The sequence below is a fragment of the Ciconia boyciana genome, chromosome 1, assembly GCF_034638445.1.
Source record: "Ciconia boyciana chromosome 1, ASM3463844v1, whole genome shotgun sequence".
NCBI lineage: Eukaryota > Metazoa > Chordata > Aves > Ciconiiformes > Ciconiidae > Ciconia > Ciconia boyciana.
The window spans coordinates 37,384,646-37,405,015 of record NC_132934.1 but is presented as its reverse complement, the minus strand read 5'-3'; the positions used below and the strand labels follow the sequence as shown (position 1 = coordinate 37,405,015).

The 20,370-nt window shown below is 36.9% G+C and overlaps 1 protein-coding gene across 6 annotated transcripts in view; it reads right to left on the bottom strand.

The window, feature by feature from the left end:
• The window catches only part of USP15 (ubiquitin specific peptidase 15), a 70,158-nt gene extending 50,037 nt beyond the window's left edge, over positions 1 to 20,121 (bottom strand). For all 6 annotated transcript variants that reach the window (XR_012042687.1, XR_012042689.1, XR_012042692.1 and 3 more), the window contains exons 1-2: positions 19,964 to 20,121; positions 3,855 to 3,982 (exon numbers count right to left, since the gene is read on the bottom strand). Coding sequence is in view for 3 of the 6 variants with exons in the window: in XM_072862649.1 (XP_072718750.1) it covers positions 3,855 to 3,982; positions 19,964 to 20,052 (217 nt within the window). In the remaining 3 variants the exon portion in view is untranslated. The remainder of the gene's footprint in view (positions 1 to 3,854; positions 3,983 to 19,963) is intronic.
• Between the last annotated feature and the right edge of the window lie 249 nt (positions 20,122 to 20,370).

Below are 20,370 nucleotides of genomic sequence, written 5' to 3'. Positions count from 1 at the left end.
TTGGTCTTCCTCTTGAATTTATTTTTTTTTTAAAGTAATACTTGAAACAAAATTAATACTGTTACCTTCATTTTTCTGCAAGGACAAAAGTAAGTGTGCACTATGTGCATGTGAAAAGCGCTAAGGTCCTCTCATTTGATCATATTTCTGTACTTCTCTTGTTTCTCCTTTGTAGAGATTGAGCAAACACAGCATAATGTGACTTCAATTAAAAAAAATTATCCTGAGCATTAAAAAAGGCACACTTAAAAATTAAAGGTCCTTTAATAACAACAACTATTCTTTTTTTTTTTCTTCAGTATAAGAATTTAACAAAACATGTTTCAACATGACCTTTCCTGTAGGAAGGCAACACTACTGAGGACATTTGAGAGATGTGTTCACTTCCTGGTGGGAAGAGCAAACAAGATTCAGCTTACCAAGACTCTAGAAATCTCCCTACTCTACCTGCACTCGCTACACCTTCAGTTGGTTTAAAGAGTTTGTGATTTTAAGGGAAAATAGCAATGCTTTTTCCTTTAATCACCCAAATGGTGAAAATATGGGTAAAGAAGGATGCACAGCTTTCTTCTGCTCCTATTATCTTATCACTGGTGCTGATTCCTTCTTTCCGTCTCCAGCAAAGTAGCTTGATGCGTGAGCAAAATGTGGGAGATGCATATTTTTCTCAGTTCATGTATTTTAAGTGTGCAATATTTGTTACTACCATTAGCTGCTCAGAGATGGCAAAAAGATACTGTTTCCACAATATGCAATCGGTGCAGTTTAGAGATTACTTTGTGCAGTCAAGAAGGTACAATATGGTTTCCATGCATTTTCTCCAATAAAAATTGTAAATTACTTAGTAGGAAGAGCTAAATAAAAAAACCTTAACAACAACAAAACCCCCAAAATACAGCCAGGTAAGTACTAGAATTATGAAGTTATTTTAGAAAGAGGGGATAATCAAGTTCAGAAATAGCCAAAGTATTTGTTGCAATTTTAGCAAGAAAAAACACAAGAGCAGCACAGAAAGCACCAAAGGAAAGTAGAAGAAAACCTCAGACTTTGGATTCCACTTTGGGAGCCATAGTACATATATTTCTTGAGCAAAAAGTAAAATGGAATTTCACGTGAACATACAGGTAAATAAGAATTCAGTTCTTCATGGAGATAAATACAATTAATGTGACCTAATAAATGAGACTTCAATCAATGCACCTGTTTAAAAGGTACTTTCCTTTTTTCCCCTCAGGCTGTTTCATCCTAGCTGCAAAAGGAACAATTTTTAAGAGTCAAATTTTGGTTCAAAACTGTCTGGACTGATTAGAAAAAAAAATCTATATTCAAGTGCTACATACAAGAAACATTTGCTGAAATAATTCATGACTTGCACTATCAATTTTTACTTGGCCCACTCAACACTATGGTGGTTCCATTATAACTGGGTGGGGAGAAATCCACAAACACATCTTCAGGTCCATGTATCTCTTTAAAAGGTTTATACTGTATTTCTGCACTGATCTGATATTGCTACAGGAATTTATGGTGAGAAGATATAATTTGGATTCCATTCTGTTCTTCTAAAGCTCCCAACATTTCTTCCAGTATAATTTTTTCAGAACCTTATTCCATCAAAGAGGTCCCCGACTCTGACAACTCAGTCCCTCATATGCAACACTGTTGTCTATGATGAGCAATCAGCTATTCTAAATGACTACTTCCTTGTGCTTGCTTTGCTAATCTAAAGTCGACTATATATCTCTTCTTTTGAAGGTGTCACGTGTGCATTCCATTACATTAAACAACATTTTTTTGAATATGTTGAGATTAACTGAAATCTGTACCTGTTACTTTTCACTGCTCTCACTTCATCCAAATGTTCTGGAAATAAGGGAGCAGCATTTGAGCAATATAAACACAACATACTGCTTCAGTTTCCTGGAATCAGTCTTTCTTGAATTTAATAACAGGTTTTCTTATCACTGCATTACACTGCAGGATATCGGAGAAAGCATGCCCATCTCAGGTTATTTTATTCTTTAAATCAGATGCAAATTTTCAGACTTAACACTTAAGGAGAGCAGTATGAGAGCAACTAGAGCATACTACATGCCAAAGACAGGATTAAAAAACAAGGATTTTCAGGTTCAATTTATGCTACACAGAAAACCTAGTACACAGAATTGCTGCTTTGCAGCAGGTGAAGGAGACAGCTACTATTTGCTGAGCACTAATGCCCTTAATCTTAAAACTGCCTTCACACAGGAACAGTAGATGTCAGACAGTAATTGGATGCATGGTATCACTGCCAATGCAGAGCCATAGTTTTAGAACCATGAATGAGCAAAAAGTGAAGTTCATAAATCCCAATGCTGTGTTTATTTTGAAAGGGGTATTGGCAGTGTCAAAATGATAGAATACAGGTTTTCAGGAGCTTTTAGCAAAATGGCTAACATGACTTCAGATTGACAGCTAACCCTAATATAAGGCTTCATATCCACAGTAACTTTAAACATAATCTGAACGTGTATGTAGATTAAGTTATAAATAATACAGATCAACTAACACACTGCTTTGCACATCTAGAAATCACCTTTTTTTAAAGTAGGTAAACACAGAAGAGAGAATAAGCCAATGTGCCTCACACTGAGGATAAAAAGATCTTGCTACATACGATTTCAACTGAAAAGTATCACCTGAACATGCCCCCCTCACTGCAACATTTACTGCAAGAATGTACAAAAGATCTAGGTCCTCACATTTCAGAAAACAAAACACATCATTTACCTGGAACAAAAAGACCTTTAAGTTTGTGGATGGAAGAGAACGTATAGATGCATATGACAATATAGCACCTTCTTCAAAGGTACTGATACTAGTCAATGAGAGACATGCACACTCACACTGACAACTAGTGCAACATGGTACAAGTCCTATGAAAGAGGCAATCATCTTTAACATTTAACTTGTAAAATAATGAGATATTAATTACAGTTGAGAAGTTTTGAATGAAGAAAGTCAGTGCATCACAAACCCCATGAAATTGTAAAAATTTGTATTTGCAATGTATAAATGTGCAAACAAATTATGCAGTACTATTACATTACCTGTAACTGCAAAGAAGGAAACCAATTACCTCCTAGATTTTGTATCCACTAGATTTTGCAGATTAAATATTAACGTCTCTAATGGTATTTCAATACTGGACATTAAATATAGAATTTGACGTAAAGATTAAAATATCTGGGAAAGTATTCTGAGACCTGTGTCCACAAATCTGACTACAGTTCAGCAAAAGTCAGTCAGATGTGAGTAATTATAACAGTGACAGTTCAACCATACTTAGAAGACCATAAAAAATTAGGAAATTATCCTGTATCATTTCACACCACTTTATATTATCACTGAACTGCATAATACCTCTTCTTCAATTGTTCCAGAAGCAAAGTAAGGGCTTCGGGCTCATTTACAAAAAGCAATTTTAGAGTTCAACTTAAAAATGTTATTTTAAATCAACCAATTTAGTTAAGCTAAAAAAAATCTTAGTGAACTCAGGCTAGCTATTTGTCAACTTGACTAAATTTCAACTCCCAAGGTATCCCAAAATATCATTATAAACCAGTAATGTGTACGTTATTAAATATTCTGTTACCATTGCAAAGAAGTTCCAATAATTTTCTTTATAAAATTGTAATTTGTTAGGGAAATCTATTCCAGTTCCCTTGTCATGGTCTGAAAACAAACAAACAAACAAGTTTCACCTTCATATATACTGAGATTCATTTACACTGTCAACTACAAAAGATGAACAATCTGTGACAAATTTGCACTAAATGTTAGTATTGGTTTATGACACAATCAGAAGCAGTTACCTTTGAGAAGTCCAGAATTATCAATAGGACCAGGGTACACATTCTGATCTCCCATCTGGTATTTGTCCCAGCTGTCAAAACCAACATATTTTTTCCACTGTTTGAACCAGCGACTATCCACTAGATACCTTAAATGGAAGAAGACATACAAGTTAATTATTGCCATGCTACTAGTTCCTACAGTACCAATTAATTCATTTTTATGCACTTGTATTCATCAGCCTTGCAAAATGGAGAATGTTCTGTCTGGCCTGCTAACCATTATCAGCATCTCCTACCAACAAGGACTTTAATAGTGGGTAATTAAAGATCCCACTAATCACAGTGGGCAAGTACAGTTTTGCAAGACTGACAATACAGCATATCAGAAGTCGAAGAATGGCAAATTCAAAAAACATTTCCCTTTTTAGCATGAAATATCATCAGCTTTAATTCCTGTTCTCAATTTGTGAATTCAGGAGATTCAAGTTAAATCTTTATAATTGGGCAGCCCTTTAAAAATGAGAGATAACTTTTAGTAAAATACTTTTTCCTGCTGGAGTTTTATTTATAACATTCATATGCAAGTTGAAAAACTTTAGAACTCTGATGTCCTTGCAAGAACCAGAGAGTCTGTTTTCTTCCTTTGAGTCAGCATCAACACATACAGTAAATATTCTGCTTTTGAGGCAGTAGTAGATGTTCCTCCTACATATAATTATCAACTTCACACTTCCATATAAAGGGATACCTCTCAACTCAGCTCCGCAGTATTTCTACCCAGATTAAACTGTTGCCAGTCTGGCTTTTACAAAGTCCAGTGATACCCACATCTTGTATCTTTTTGTCCAGAATTTCTTTCAGATTAAGATACCAAATTTGTTCAGTGATCCTCAGATTTTATTTTATTATATTTGTTTTAAAGACACCACCTTCATTATTTCTCTTTCTTAAAAGTATCCATCACCTTCTGTCTGGTCTGTCCCAACCCTTTTGCTACTACCCTAGTACATGTCAGAGTATCACTATCAGGATGAAACGCTAGGTCAAACTAAAGATCATAGGTAACCCTCATTCTTTTCTCCAGTACTTGACTACTGAACTCTTATTTGTAGCATACCAATAATATGCTACTGAACCTTTAAGAGATCTCAAAACTTCCTGGTGATTCAAATACTGGTTTGCTAGTACATATAGCTTTAATAGGCAATCATTCTGTAGGAGTTACTCATGAACACCATGGAAAAACACAGAACAAAAACATTAGCATCCACAACTCTTGTAACCAAAGAAGTATAAAAACATTGCTATACACTTTACTGAATAGGTTTTAAAAAAATACATTAGCAGGGCCTTAAATTGGTGCTTCTAAGTGATGTAACTACAATAAGAATTAACAAACCTAAGATACGTAAGTCTTGACTTATTTCTTCTTCTGAAGTACAGTTTTTCTCTCTTACATACACAGATCAAGCCTGGAGTCAGCCTCCAGAAATACTGCTAGCAAACCTCTGGTAAAGAACGAATTACTACTGCGTAGTACTCAGTAAGTGGGATCCTTTGTTGTCAACTTAGCAGATTCTCTTCTCAATAAGCCCAAATTTTTCAATTTCTACAAAATGTACTCTTAAGTGTGTGAATCTATAGGTAGAAGTCCTTTGGGAAGTAAGAGGAAGAAGGCATTAGAAAGCTATACATAGGATCACCACAGGTTTTTGGATGCTTACTTCCCCTACATTCCTTCAAAAACATCAAAGACTAAGGTCTCAAAGGCAATTTTACAACATCTATGACAACAGCATCCTAATTCATGTGGTAAACAGTCTTAATTCAAAATACGATTACATCAACCATAATAACAAGTCTGTGAACAAATTACTCCTAGCCTTAGCTTGTAACTACCCTACACAAACATAAACAGCAAAGGCAGAGGTGTGTCTCATCTGCTATAGACATAGTTCTGCCAGCGTAAGAACTTTGGTTAGGGACCAAATTTCTCCCTTACTGTACCAATGCCAGCTGTACTCTGGAGCATGTACCTTTACCATCTCACAGTGTAACACTTGGTTTTGTATCTATTCTACCAGCACAACCTGTTACTACTGCTCAAGAGTCATCAACTACCACAAGTTGCTATCTCTTCTGAAATTATTCTGTACACAACTTTGTCCTTGAACTTGCAACACAATTTCTTTCTGAAATTTTAAACGCTTAATAAAGCAGTCAGAAAACAGCCTCAAACTGCTTTCTGAACCAAAACTATATAGAAAAAAAGTTTAGTTTTAAACACTATTAAGGAAATGTATATGAAAAGCATTTTGCTGCAAAAATGCCCTTTTCCACTCCTACCAAACTCAGAAAGAGACACTGACTTAAACAGGGTGTCTTGCGCACGATGCATCCCACCAAATTGGTAATGAAACAGCATGGTTGAAGTCCTATTCCAGAAAGATGAGACACTTCACATCACTATGATTTTACAATATTGAATCATTCTAAAATAGCCTGGCCCAGCACTGCTTATTTCAGTTTTGTGGCAGAATTCCCTTAACATGTTTTGTGTGGTTTAGAGCATGTTTAGAATGTAATAGGAAACAAGACTGGACAAGATTAAGCTGCATTAAAGATGATGAAATTTGGGATAAAACACAGTAAAAGGTAAAAATGCAGGGTATTACAAAAATAACAGATTTAAACTTTATTAATGCTGAGAAAAAGGTAAAACTTATTAGTCCAAATCTGAGGAAGTTCCAGTCCCACACACATTTCACACCTCAAAAATCAAACTCATTCAGTTAGAATACACCGATTTCTTGACCACTTTCCATGATCTATGCTGTTTAGTGAAGTTACAAGAACTACCTAACAAAGCAATGAGCTTCTCAAAATATCTTTGTGATCTTTGTGTACAGAAAGCCTCATTTTGCAACACAAGAAAGTATTCAAGTAAAGTCTTACTGTCTTATGTAAAAGCCTTTTCTGAACTTAACTTTTCAGGTTCTCCTAACACAGTAGCAGATTAATGATCACTGCAGCAAAACCTATGAAACCACAAACCTCAAACTGTTGTGAAATTAAATGAGAAACAACTTCAACTATCAAAAATTACCAGCTTGTGAAAACAGGCATATAATGTGACTATCTACATGTAATTTAAAATTTGGCATTACAATTTGTTTAAAACAAGCATTCCATTAAAAAAAAAAAAAAAGCACGACTATTTTTTTTTTAATATCACATAAAAGCAAAGATAAAATCTTTAAAACTTGCAAAGTCCCTTCAAAACACTGTGTTTGCCATCATGCAACAGATAGAGGAAGTGAAGCAACATCATAATAGCTCCCCAGTATGCTTTAAAATATTTGGTGTGTTTGTTACTAGAAGCTTTCAAATATAATTTTACTAACATAAAGTCCTCCTAAGCAATACTGCAATAGAAGGAGAGAAGAAACTTAAAAAAATTACGTTCAAATTTTACAGAGATAACATGTGCTTCCTTTTCTACAATCAATAGTCAGGTGCAGATGTCTTCAGATATGATCTGGTTCAATGAAGCCAAGAATGCTTTTGGAGGTACAGACTCAATAGTGAATGCAGAAAGGTTTAGAAATGTTTTCTCTAACAGATTCTCTATCCAATTCATGCCCAAGGTACGCCACATTCATCTATTACCCAGAAATAGGAGGGGGGAAGAGAATACAGCAGACAGAAGCCTGCAATAGGCAATTTAGCCTATTTAATTTAAAGATCACATGAGTAAGAATTTAAGAATTCAGTGAACACCACGAAGATAGTCCACTTGAAAATTAAGAAAGAAAAATCAGATCTCTACAAACAAATTCTCACCAAAAATAACTAACTGTTGCAATTAAATGAGTGTTATTTTCCATTTCCTGGAAGAGAAAAACAGACACTGGACTCTACCATGGAAGTCTGAATTGGTATGACCATGTTAAATGGAGTGACTTTATTCTACACAATGCATATGTAATCGAATACAGAGTCTGATATTGAAGATAATTTTTTCCTTTACCCTGCATCTGCCAGAACAAGCCTGATGTTACTATAATTGAATCACTGGTACTTGTGTTTTTTTTTTTTAAATACAAGTAGCATCAATTTTTCCTACATTTGCAAAAATCCAGTTATTTCACTCTGCCTGTACAAATCCCAATTCCTTTTACAACAGCCTCTAAATATTTGACTAATTTTTCTTTAATAAATGGAAAAAGGAATATCGAATTTGATTAACCTGACATGCCCTTGCCTTTTGCTTTATACACAAAGTTTTCAGTCTTATTAGCATACTCAAGGCCAACAGCATTCTCACCTTTCTCTTCTGCTGTGGCCATACAGCACTATTCCGTAACAGCCATAACTGCATGTGGTTATGAATGCAGTCACCCTCAGGCATCCATTCTACCACCAAACCTGTCAGCCTTGACCCCTACTCCATCCCATGGCCTCTACTTTCTTGATCTAAATTTGAATGAACTATGAATCTTAAAGAAGGAAAGCTATAATTTTACACAGAAGGGAAATTATCATATAGGCAAACTGTCCATTGTTTTAATTAATGCTTAACAAATTACTGCTCCTGTAGAACCATATTACCTTTCAAATGCTTTGTGTTAAATATCTGATCATAAACCAGTAACACAGTGATTAATAGAAAATTTTGATAATTGGACTTAACAGTGCAAGAAAGCTTGGGGTCCACTGTTCTAGATTTTAAATGTTCACCATTACCTATTTCAACACTTCATCAACTTTATTCTTCCACACCCAATTAATTTTGCCACCAACCAGATTTTTGTCTGCAATGCCTCTTTACAGTTCTCCCAAACTGAAAAGTTATAATATTTCTGTTTCCTAACGCAAAGTGCAAGAACTTACTTCTCTTCAAATTTAGGAATTTGTACTTACATGCTTAAATAAGAGATTAATATTTCTAGCATAAAAAAGTTGAAAGGCCACCTATAAATTATGCAAGTATGTAAGTGTGATAACAACTAAACAGCACAGTCAAGTTCCTGCCCTGGAAAGAAAACACTGAAGGACAACCAAATCTTAAAAAAATTCACATGAAGTTTGAGATTTTCTGCGCAAAGTCTGCCCAGTAGTACAATGGAGAGAAGCAAAACAAAGAATGCATAAACACCAAAAATGTGAAAGCTACTCAAATTACTTTGCCTTTATACCTTCTCCTTTCCTGTTTTCTTAACTTGAATTCACTGAGTAGTACTTTGTTAGACTGGTGTATTTTGGACATATGGACAAAGCTGCGAGGAACAACTAAAAAAAAGGAAGCTAAATGGGTGCAAAACACTATTCTAAGATTGAATTCTGCAACTGTAAAAAAATAAGTTAATATCTATAAAGCATAATTAAAACTGATTACTTTCAGACAAATAAGAGCCCACATGCATTTTTCGCAAGATGCATTCTACTGAAGATTAATGAAAAGACTGAAAAAGAGAAGATCATTAAATCTGTGTGTACTCAAGGGCAAAGCTTAATACTTTGGTTAATATTGCTTGTAATATGAAGCAGTATAAATCTATCTCTTTGTACTAATTTTTAAATAGAGTGAACCAGGAAGATCAATTTATTAGGATAAGGAGCAAATGGGCCACTGCCAGTTCTCAGGATTTCTTACAGACCACATCATACTCCGATAATCAAACCTGAAACAAAAATATTACAGATTTGATACAGCACTATACGTCTTACCAGAGCCTAGTGAACTACGTCCTGACCACAGATTATAGCTTAGAAAGTACTGCCTTACTCACTATCCCAATATTCAGCTCTTAACATCCTTTATAAACAAAGGTAAGCAGGATACATATGTAAGTCCAGCCATGAATTTATTTTCTATTTAGAGATAACTGCTTTTAATTGACTCAGGGTCTACCAACATTGTTTAGATTTCTTAATTTAAAGAAGTTTATTCTCAGACAGATATTCTTAAGAGCAAACTCAGTAGACCAGTTTACCGCAATGTTGAGGTAACATGCATTACATGCAAAAGAAGGATTTAGTGAATTTATATAGCCAAAACAAAACAAAATTACAGGTATAGATTTTGACAAATGTTAACAGACACTGTAGTTGTGAATTCTTACAGTGAATTACTGGTTATGTGTATCTATGTGCATGCAGATGCATATATATATGTTTTATATATATTAGGCATTCTAATGAGCATTCTGCTACTTTTACTTTAATAGAAATCTGATACAGGTGAGAGAAGTTATTTTGAATTACTATGGAATACAGTCACAGTAGCTGTAATCTTCCCCCTTTACAAGAACTTGTTCTTAATCAATAGATTAAATACTACTTTTCCAATAAGATTAGGGAAAATGGAAATTTGCATTCAAATGCCATACACTTCCCTCATCTTTACACAAGAAGGATATAGCATGTAAAAGATTATGCTGCAAATAAAATTAATGCAATTACACGACACTCAGCTTAGGGGATCAATCTGCTAAAGCACTTAAAGTACATAGCTAAAATCCAGACTTCTTAGCACTAAGGGAAAAAGTAAAAATCAGAAATTTATAGACTATAACTTTTGATCTTACAGACACATTCAATATAGCATTCTAACCAAGATCAACAAGACTACTCAACTACACAAAACAGAGAAGGCAAACTGTAAAAAGGCAACTTAATTTATCTTTTCATCAATGTTATAATATCCATGACATAACCAACCACCTGAAAACTAAGTATTACCTATGAGGGACATTCAGTAATTTAAGAGGAAAAGGTATACCTCAAGTAAACAGAACTATGTCTGCTAAAACCTCATTTCTTAAATAAGATTTGATCACTTTTTAGATCACCTTTTAGGGGAAAATTACTAAAAACTTGGAGCATGCACTTGAGACCAGATACGCTTCACTGAATATATGTTGTCCCAGATACAAAAATAGTATACCGTGCATTAGTAAAACAGAGATATAGTGTCTGTACATTAAACTGGGTACAATGTTTTGCTTTTATTTTTGTTACTATTACCTAATACAGGAAAGAGTTCCAAACCAGTCTAATGCTACACTAGGTTTCCAAACTGTGGACTTGATTGAGAAAGCTACCCCAGGACAAAGTTATCAAAGTTAAAAAACACAGCCTAGCCATTTTTTAAAACTATGATTAAGAAATGTTTGTTACTTAGCTCTGATGGAATCAAGATTTCACTCAAGCAGGAAACACAAATTTTGCTCTCTCAGATGTTATCAGTCAAGCTAGCGAGCAGGATAACCAACCCATCTTCAAGGGTAAAACACACCTGGAGGATTTGTAGCAGAGACTGAGGGAGAGCCATCTCAAATTTCTAGATATGCTGTTTTGAGGGACAAACCTTAAAAACTAAGACAACTTCACAACAAGGTGAACTGATTAAATCAGCAAATGCTTGACATCTATAAGCATTTCAAATAAATCAGTCACCTCAAGTTTCTTGATGAAAACAATACAACCAAGTTTGATTACACTAAAGTCACTGAGAGCCAACAAGCTGATAACAGAAATACATAAATATTGGAATAGCCCCAAACCTTTACCTAAAAGTAAGCAAAAACATGCATGCATGATTTGATGAAAATTACACTCAAATATGATATGTTAGGTATTAATAATACTGGAGATTTTGTACAGTTTAATTAGTTTTAGGTGTTTTCTCTTAGTTGTATTACATATCCTTAAAGAGATCTAAATTTTGTTTGAGCAAGTAGAATCAAAAAACTATAGAACATGTTCATGAACATGTTCCCAGTTCAAGTCTGGCCTACCCCAGTACTCAGTATTTACTTCAGAGTGGAGCTTCAGATCGCTTCATAAGATATGTCTGCTCTCATCTGTAAAATGTTTCTTGCCTGTCTGAAGCAGATTATAATATACAAGGGACAATTTATACTCTTGAGTCCCCTGAAATGCCAGATACTGAATAAAACACGAGGAACTGGAATGAAGCTGCGTCAGGGGAAGTTCAGACTGGGCATTAGGAAAAGGTTCTTCACTGAGGGGGTGGTTGTCACTGGAACAGGCTCCCCAGGGAAGTAGTCATGGCACCAAGTCTGTCAAGAGTCCAAGGAGCATCTGGACAATGCTCTTAGTCATATGGTTTAGCTTTAGGTAGTCCTGCGAGGAGGAGGGACTTGGACTCAATGATCCTTATGGGTCCCTTCCAGCTTGAGATGTTCTCTCATTCTATGAAAAACTCATATCCCTCTAGAGTACAAGAGGAGCTTGTGTAACCAAGGTCTATGCTACATTTGCAGACATGCAATGTATCAAAATTTGCACAGTATCTTTAGAACATTCCACAACAGTGGAATTTGTTCTGGTAATAAAGACATGGAAAACCCATGAAATCACAAGTGGAGCACATAACAATGTATTTTAACAAAGTGTATGTTCTCCCTTTGATACAGAACAGGTTTTGATATCATATGGATTCAGCATTATCACTGCAGAGGATGAAATAAAAGATGAAATTCTGAACCTTGCAAATATAAACTCCAACAACATTCTCCTTCCAGTGGCTGATTACAAAAGGCCTTACTTGAGGTCTGAGGGTCCTCACAGATTGCATTTGCTCATCTTCCAGTCTTAATTCAGGCTAGCATGAGTCCACTGATCACACAAAGGAGTTGAAAAATAGAATCAGAATGTTCCTTGATATCTTCTGATATTACATGTCACTCAATTTCCTTGAAAAGCAATAACTGTTGGTCTTACCTAGCTCATCCCATATAGAAGCTATTTTCCAATACTATATTCACATTTAGGCATAATTTTTCTTTAAATAATTTTTTTATTTGAACAATTTCTTGGCAAGTATTGACAAAGAACAATGCTTAACAGTTCAACCTACTTTCCTCTTCCTGTTTTCCTATGCTCAGGTTGTTTTCAAAGTACAGATTACTTTCGACCTTAAACTATTTTTAGTTAATACTGTTTTCTTGTAAAATAATATATTCCTCAAAGCTATATAAAAACATGTGATCTTTTACTTTATTCTCATGGTTAGAAGCAAAGAAGGTTTCTTTAGAAATACTGTAAACCAACATTAAAAAGTTAAAGTCATAGATATTTTAAACTTGCTTTAGCTGAAGACACTAAACAGACTAAATCTATCTTTAGGATGAGTTTAGATCAGTTATTCCAACCTCATATAACCCCTATAGACAACAACACTGAGAACACAGTTCACTGCAGGTGTTATTCTTTGGGTCCCATTGAAGTGGGATGAAATGGTGATTATTTCTGGCATTTACAAAGGACTGCTCATCTCTCTGATTAAGGGCCATTATCCTGGTTGTGCTCTCATGAATTACTGGACTTAAAGTTTCTCCAATATAACCTACAAATTACAGAGTACTTCTTTTATTAGCTTTCCCAATATAGGCATAACAGCGACAACTATTTTGGTCCTTTTACTCCTATACAAAATATTCAAATATTAAAACACAATTACCAGTTGACAGCCATGCATTACATCCAAATATATGTTCATATTGGGTCAGTTAATTAAAATGACCAAGAAAAGACTGTATCCTTATGAACGATCAAGTGTAGAGACTTAGGGCAGCCTAAAATGGGATTACTTATAGCCTTTATACATTAACTTACAAGAACAAAAGAATGAAGCTATTACAACACTTGTAAATGCACCTTCATTTCTTAAACAAAAATTCAACAAATAATCAAAATCAGTAATAAATTTAAGCAAGTTTTAAAATTTCACAGCTGCATGACCATGTATGGACATTGTTCTCTCAACAAAAGAAAATAATAGTACTAGCAGGAAAGTTGCTAATTGATTTCTAAAATTCTCTCATGGTTTGTAACTTTTTCATGTAATTTAACTTCACCTGTGGTTTACTGCACATTTTGATTTAATAAACCTTATTAACACAGCATCAACATCACAGAATACAACGGCATTCATGCTTTACCTTAACACCCAGGCTGATATTTCCCATTGCTGTCAAAAGCATTCTGAATGCATTCCTCAGTTATATATAGATAGAATTAAAGAACATGTAACCTAGATTTATTTATATTGACTGAGAGGTCAGGCCTTTGACTTCAAAATCAAAACAGTTAACTTCAATATGCAATAAAGACACTTCACACAGAGACACTCATTCCATCACTGTGTACTGCTGGGACATTGTACCTTCTGAACACAAGCTATTTTACTTTTAACAGCAAAACTGTGCAAATTGTCCAGAGAGATAGGTGAGGATTTCTCTTTTTTTTTACCCTCCTCACTGTTCATGAGTACAGATTAAGCAATACTGAGAACAAAGTGGAACAACTGTGTTGCTGAAAGCAAATTAGGACTCCTGTTTAAAGGCACAGCATCTAATTTTTTTCTTGCACAATTGCAGCTATAAAAATAAGAAAGGTAAGAACGGGTTTGTACCTGTATTTCTACTCTGATTAGGCTAGCCAAAATTGCTTGACTAAGTACACTCATAATTAATAGATGCCTTCAAAATCAAATTTTCTTTCAGAATTAACAAGTTCTTGAAAGTTCAAGATGATGAGAATTATTCTACTCTATCACATACAAACCAAACCATCATTTTATTCAAAACGTAGGTAAATCCACAAGAAGAAAATCCAAGGGTCAAAGAGAGAAAAAAATATATCGCTTAGCTCCCATTTTTAAGAAATCTTGGTCTAAATATTTCACATCCCTCTTCAGAAATAAAAGCTTTGTTTAACTAAATGCACCAAGATAATTTCAAATCAACTAATCAATCAAATTCTCCCTACAGCCCCCCATGATCAGTTCCCACAATGTGCTGCAACAGCCTAAGCAGCACTTCACACATACCATCAAGGGGCTGACCAAAAAGCCTCATACAGACAAAATTAATGGACTGCATTTTTATGTTAAAATTTCAGTATGAACATTACATTAACAACCACGTAAGTATTTTGAATACACTTACAAATTTTCCATTTAAGTAAAGACTTTTTGTTAAAAAATAATGTAACTCCTCAATCAATGTTTGAATTCCAATTTTCAGGCAAAAGCCTGACACAAACATGATTTTGAGCTTAACATGCTCTCACCCTGCTTAATCAATTAACAGAAGAAAATTGCATCTACACATTTCCACTGCAAGTATTCTCCCAGAAGAATTTAAACCAGAACATTTTGTATATCTTCATAAGCTGTTGGTGAAATGCTGCACCATTCCGCATGCAGTGAGACAAATCTAAGGTAAAACTTCACCCACAAGGTCTTAAAAGTCAAAAATCAGCAACTTAAACCTCATTTGAAAGAAAAAGCAGCCAATTCTCAATTCTATCCTTGGAACACTGACGTAGTGTTCCTTGTTTCTCATTATATGAAGCCATCACAGTTTAGGATATTATTCCAAATGTTACTGAGATGCAGGTCCATAACGTCTCATCATGCTCTCAGTGAAATCAAGTAAAATCTTTCATTAATGTTCAATCTAGATTCTGTTCATGTACAGCACAATGATGGATGATCAAATGTGGAAAGCACTGAGAAGACCACAGTGTAAAATACTATTAAAGCTAAGCACTTCAGCGTCAAGGTTATCATCAATGACGGGCACTGCAGGGTTTTCAAGTAGGGCTATATATGCCTGTTCATCAAGATTTATGAGTTTTCATTGCAACCAGAATTAAAATGCTTATACATCTTTGGTGAGGAAATTCTGTAAATACACTTCTGGAGGGGAAATCCTTTCAGACTGAACTTTTCATATCTACTGATCATTCACTGGGAAGGATTTTTACCCCACTTAAATTTTTACTTATTCTCTTCAGTGACAGAGTTTTACAATTAAACAGCCAATAAAACTCTCACAGTGCAAGAAATGTACTCTATGGATAAAAACAGTACTCCCTCTGGACTCACCAGAACTTCAGAAGTTGTGTGTATCAGAGACACATCTGAAAGAACACAAAATACTGTACTTCTGTAGTTTTCATAATTTGCAAGTCTTAAAAATCAAGAACAGATTAATAATCTATCTCATCACTCTGTAAAGTGATGACTAGCACCAAAATTCATTGGCTAGTAGGGCTGGAAATCAACATGTTCCTTCTTTATAGACAGAGTCTTAAATCTTTACCTGCTTGTCTAAAAATCCTAATCCTAGAAGACATCTTCTTCTTATGTAAGTATTTCAGCACAGGACTCAACATTCTAGCAAAACAGACAAAGGCTCTTAAAGCTCTTCTCTGAAAAGCAAGGCTTCTGCCTCCTCTAGTAAATTTTGAGATTTCTTTAACTCATTCCAAATGAACGCCTTCTGTGACATGTGGACACCAGAACTGGATAGTATGAATGGTTTCACTGATATATTACTGTATACAGTACCTCTTTGTACTGCTACTCAGTATTCCCTATTCAAACATCTAAAGATTGCATTTGATCCCTTAGCCACCAAATAAACTCCTTGTGATAGTTATTTGTCCACTGTAACAGCCTCATTCTTTTCCAAGTTACTGCTTTTAAAAATACAAATAACATCTATATTCTCACCTGCTCACAAATTGCTATGGCAAGCAACAGATGAAAGAAGCACAGTGGGGAAATTCTGGGAAAGAAATATTGGTGAAACTGACTGCTAAGGCTGTGCTGTTAGCCATTATTAGTCACTATTACGTGAACCATTTATTGGCAGGTGATACTTAAAGGCAAGAAACGTGGCCTCACATTCTAGACCATGGAGGGCCAATGTGCATAAGAGGTAGCAAAGTAAACAGTATGAAAGCATTTGTAATGTCATATTTAAGTAACTGAGACAACATCTCTAAGAGACACAGAAGAACAGGAACTACAGGGAAAGCAGGGTTGAAAGTGGTCTTAAAGGTAAAGACAAGAAATACCTCAATATGAGGAGGAAATTACAGAGATATTCACACAAGAAGTCACACACAAGAATTGACAGAGTCTTCATCACCTCTTTAAGAAAACTGTTCCAAGATCAGTAACTTTCAGTGTTGAAAACTGTACCTCAGTGACAATGTAAAAACAGAAAGACTTGGCAAGGTTCTCAAGAATACCACTGCAGCTACAAAGGCATTAAATGACATCACCAAGACCAGTTGGTCATGCAAATTATACAGTGGCTAAAAAATTGATGAACATCAACAGCTCTTCAATTTCTGAGAGTAGATACAGGAAGTCACTGATTGAGTTCAAATTTGTCTGCAGCTGTAACAATCAATATTTTTTGTCTTCCTAAATGAGAGGTTAAAATCTCCACAAACAATAAAAATTCTCCTCACTTGCCAAGCATCAGTAGAATTTCAAAACATTGAGAAGTAATCATATCAGGTCCTAAAACTGCAAGATATACAATGAAATACAGCATTTCTCCTCTTCCAAAACAGAATTCTAGGTCTTTCAACCACTTAATCTGAAGGTCCTTTGGATAATATTGCAAGAAGAAAGAATTCTATATAATTCAAGTTCTGTGGAATGACAGTGTAGTTTTTAATGCTGAATTAACTAATAAAAGTAGTCAACATTATTTAAAACAACTGATAAATGAAGGAGGTTCTTGCTTGGAAAAGCTTAAATTTGATGTTTATTTAATGTATGTTTAGAAAAATAAGATAAATGGAGAGACAGAAGAATCCTCAATCTCTCCTGGTTTAATAATTTAATTTATTAACTATCCATAAAAGAATGCAAAAAAGACCACTGGGACAAACTAGCCCAGAATCCTGCCCCTGAGGACAGAACAGTGAAAAGACACTAGCCTTGTCTGTCCACTGAAGCAATACATTTTAAACATATACTATCCCCAAGCTACTCTTAAAAACATCCAATGAAACAAATTCTACAGCTTAAACTGCCCGTTCAAATGTTTCCCGATTCTATCAATTCTTTCCAATATCTAACTCCAAAAACACTGCATTCCAAGTCAGTTTCATTTCTTTCTCTCTGCAGTGCACATGAAGAACTAATGAAGAAATTCAACGTCCTCTTTATAGATACAAGACTTGCCTCTCTTTGCCCTATTCTTTAGTTCCCTTTTTCTTAGAGAAAACCCCCAAAGCTTTATATTTTCCTTATATAGCTTATTGTTCTCTACACTCTAAATTCTGAAGAGCATGGAGAAGATTTTCAGTATAAGCCAGTAATTTTAAAAGGACTGTATTTTAGTGCTTTAAAGCTCAAACAGAACAAGCTGATACGGCATTGCTCACATTTTTTCAGCAATATTTACTATTGAATGAATGAAAATTGCAATTCTGAATCATGACTTTGAGTACTTAAATTGGTCTGTTTCTTTCCTGATGTCCCAAAAGATCAAAAAACTATTGACAAATACCTCTGAAAAAAGCTTTTAGACTAAACATACCCCTTAATTTGTGAAGTTAAATATATAGCTCTAAGTATTAATCCTATGAACACTAGATTTAATAGTTCATGAATCAAAAGTTAATAGGGCTCTGCCATAGCTTATTCAGTGTTAAAACACTTGATTAATACCAGTGTCATAATCACAGCTAGATATATTTTCAGAGAATGCTTAGAAGCTTGTTCCACTTAACTGATATTTTCATGTTAAAAGATTTGATGTACTAAAAAAATTACAGCACAGTAAACTTACTGTTTTAGTCATCATGTAAACTTGTCATAAAGTTACTTTCACTTTGAATAATATTAACTGTTTCAGACATTTTTTTAGTACTCGGGAAGTACCCAACAGAACCGTATTAAAAAAAAAAAAATCTCTTAGAAGATTACAAGCCTCAGCACCCTTTTACTACTGCTGGTCATTCTCAACACTACTATGTAAATTGATTTCCTTTTTCTAGTCGCTTATACTTTTTCAGTTTAAGAGCAGTCTGTTCGTATGCCAAAACTGAACATATACTCAGCAGTATTTGAATAATGCATCAGAATGTATGCTTCTGACACATGCTGCAGTATCAACACTGTTAAATATAGTCTTTTATAGAACTGGAACAGTGAGTGATGACAGCTGAAATGAGGTGGGCAAGTTCTACTTTTGTGTATTCATACTTAATTTTCAGTAAGTTAATGCTTCAGCCTTTGTCTTTGGATGACAGTTTCACACAGGAAGAGATGAAGAGGTTGAGTGGTAGAAAAAGTGTCAGTTCCTCCCCCCCCCCCCCCCCCCAAAAAAAAGTCTGTTTCATAGCCTCAGAGAGCTACAACTACAGAAGCTCGATTACCAAATACACGCTAGAAAGAGGTGTTTATTTAACCTAATTCTTTTCAACCATGGATTATTCTGTTGACAACCTCTATGGCACACTAAGAAATATTTTCTGACTGATGAGGAAAACATATCTTTTTATGTGTTTATTGTGGAACAGGTATCATAAGGGCCCCTTTGCACCTTTGGGAGCTGTTTCTTCGGTAGTTAACACATTCACAGTCAAAATAAAATTTAAACTTAAGGCTTTTCACAGCCGCGGATGGGCTTCAGAGCACCCCACCCAGGGTAGAGATATAATTTCTGACAACTTGAAGGTGACGCCAGGGCCGTTTCCTCCTTTCAGCCTGCATAATGGAAGAAACGCCTGGTAGCGGAGCTCTTCTCCCCCGCCTCAATCCCTGCTTCAGTACTTCTCCCCGCGACGGCAAACAAGCCCCCCGCGGCCTCAGGGCCCCTCGTTGTCCGGGGCCGCCATCCGGGGCTGCCATCCGGCACCGCGCCCCGCCAGGCACGCCGCTCCCTCCCCTCCCCCGCCGCTCGCCGCCCGGCAGGGAGCTGACCTCGGTGCCTGCCCCCGCCGGGCGCCTCAGCGGCGCGGCGCGGCCCTGCCGGCCGCCAGCAGCCCAGGCCAAGCCGAGGGCCCGCCGCACCGAGGCGGTCGGTCCCCTCCTGACAGGGGCTGAGGGACCTGGGCGGCGGGAAGCCGGGGGGTGGAATGGCGCTGCACCCCTCCCCCTGTCACCCGCCTTCCTCCCCTCTCCCGGCGGCCCCCGGCGCACGCGGGGGGCCGAGCCGCCCCCGGGAGCGGGGGGGGGCTGAGGGGAAGGAGGTCGGTCCCTCCGCCAGCCAAGCGGCACCGGGGGCGGAGGGAGCCGCCCGCGCCGATCAGCCCCGGCCCCCCCGCCCCTCCCTCACCAGGTGTCGCCCTTGCGGAGGGCGGTTTTGAGCAGCGCCGCGACGTCCGTGCGCTGGGTCTCCAGATCCGCCGCGCCTCCCTCCGCCATCTTCTCCCCCCGGCAGCAGCGGCGGCGGCGGCAGCGGCAGCAGGGGCAAGAGCGGGCCGCGCTGCATGCTGGGAGTGACGGCGAGCGGGAGACGCCCTCGCCCCCCTCCCTTCCCAGAATCCGCAGGGCGGGGACCGAGGGGAACCTGGCGAGGCTCCGCGGTGCGGCGCCCCCTCGCGGCCAGGAGGTCTTTCGTCACACCACCTGGACAGGAGGCGCATGCGCGCAGCGCCGGCAGGGCTGCGGCGGGGGGCGCCTCCTCCTCCGGCCGGCGGGGGCTCTCGGGGCGGCCCCCTCCTCCGAGCGGGGTCAGCGGCG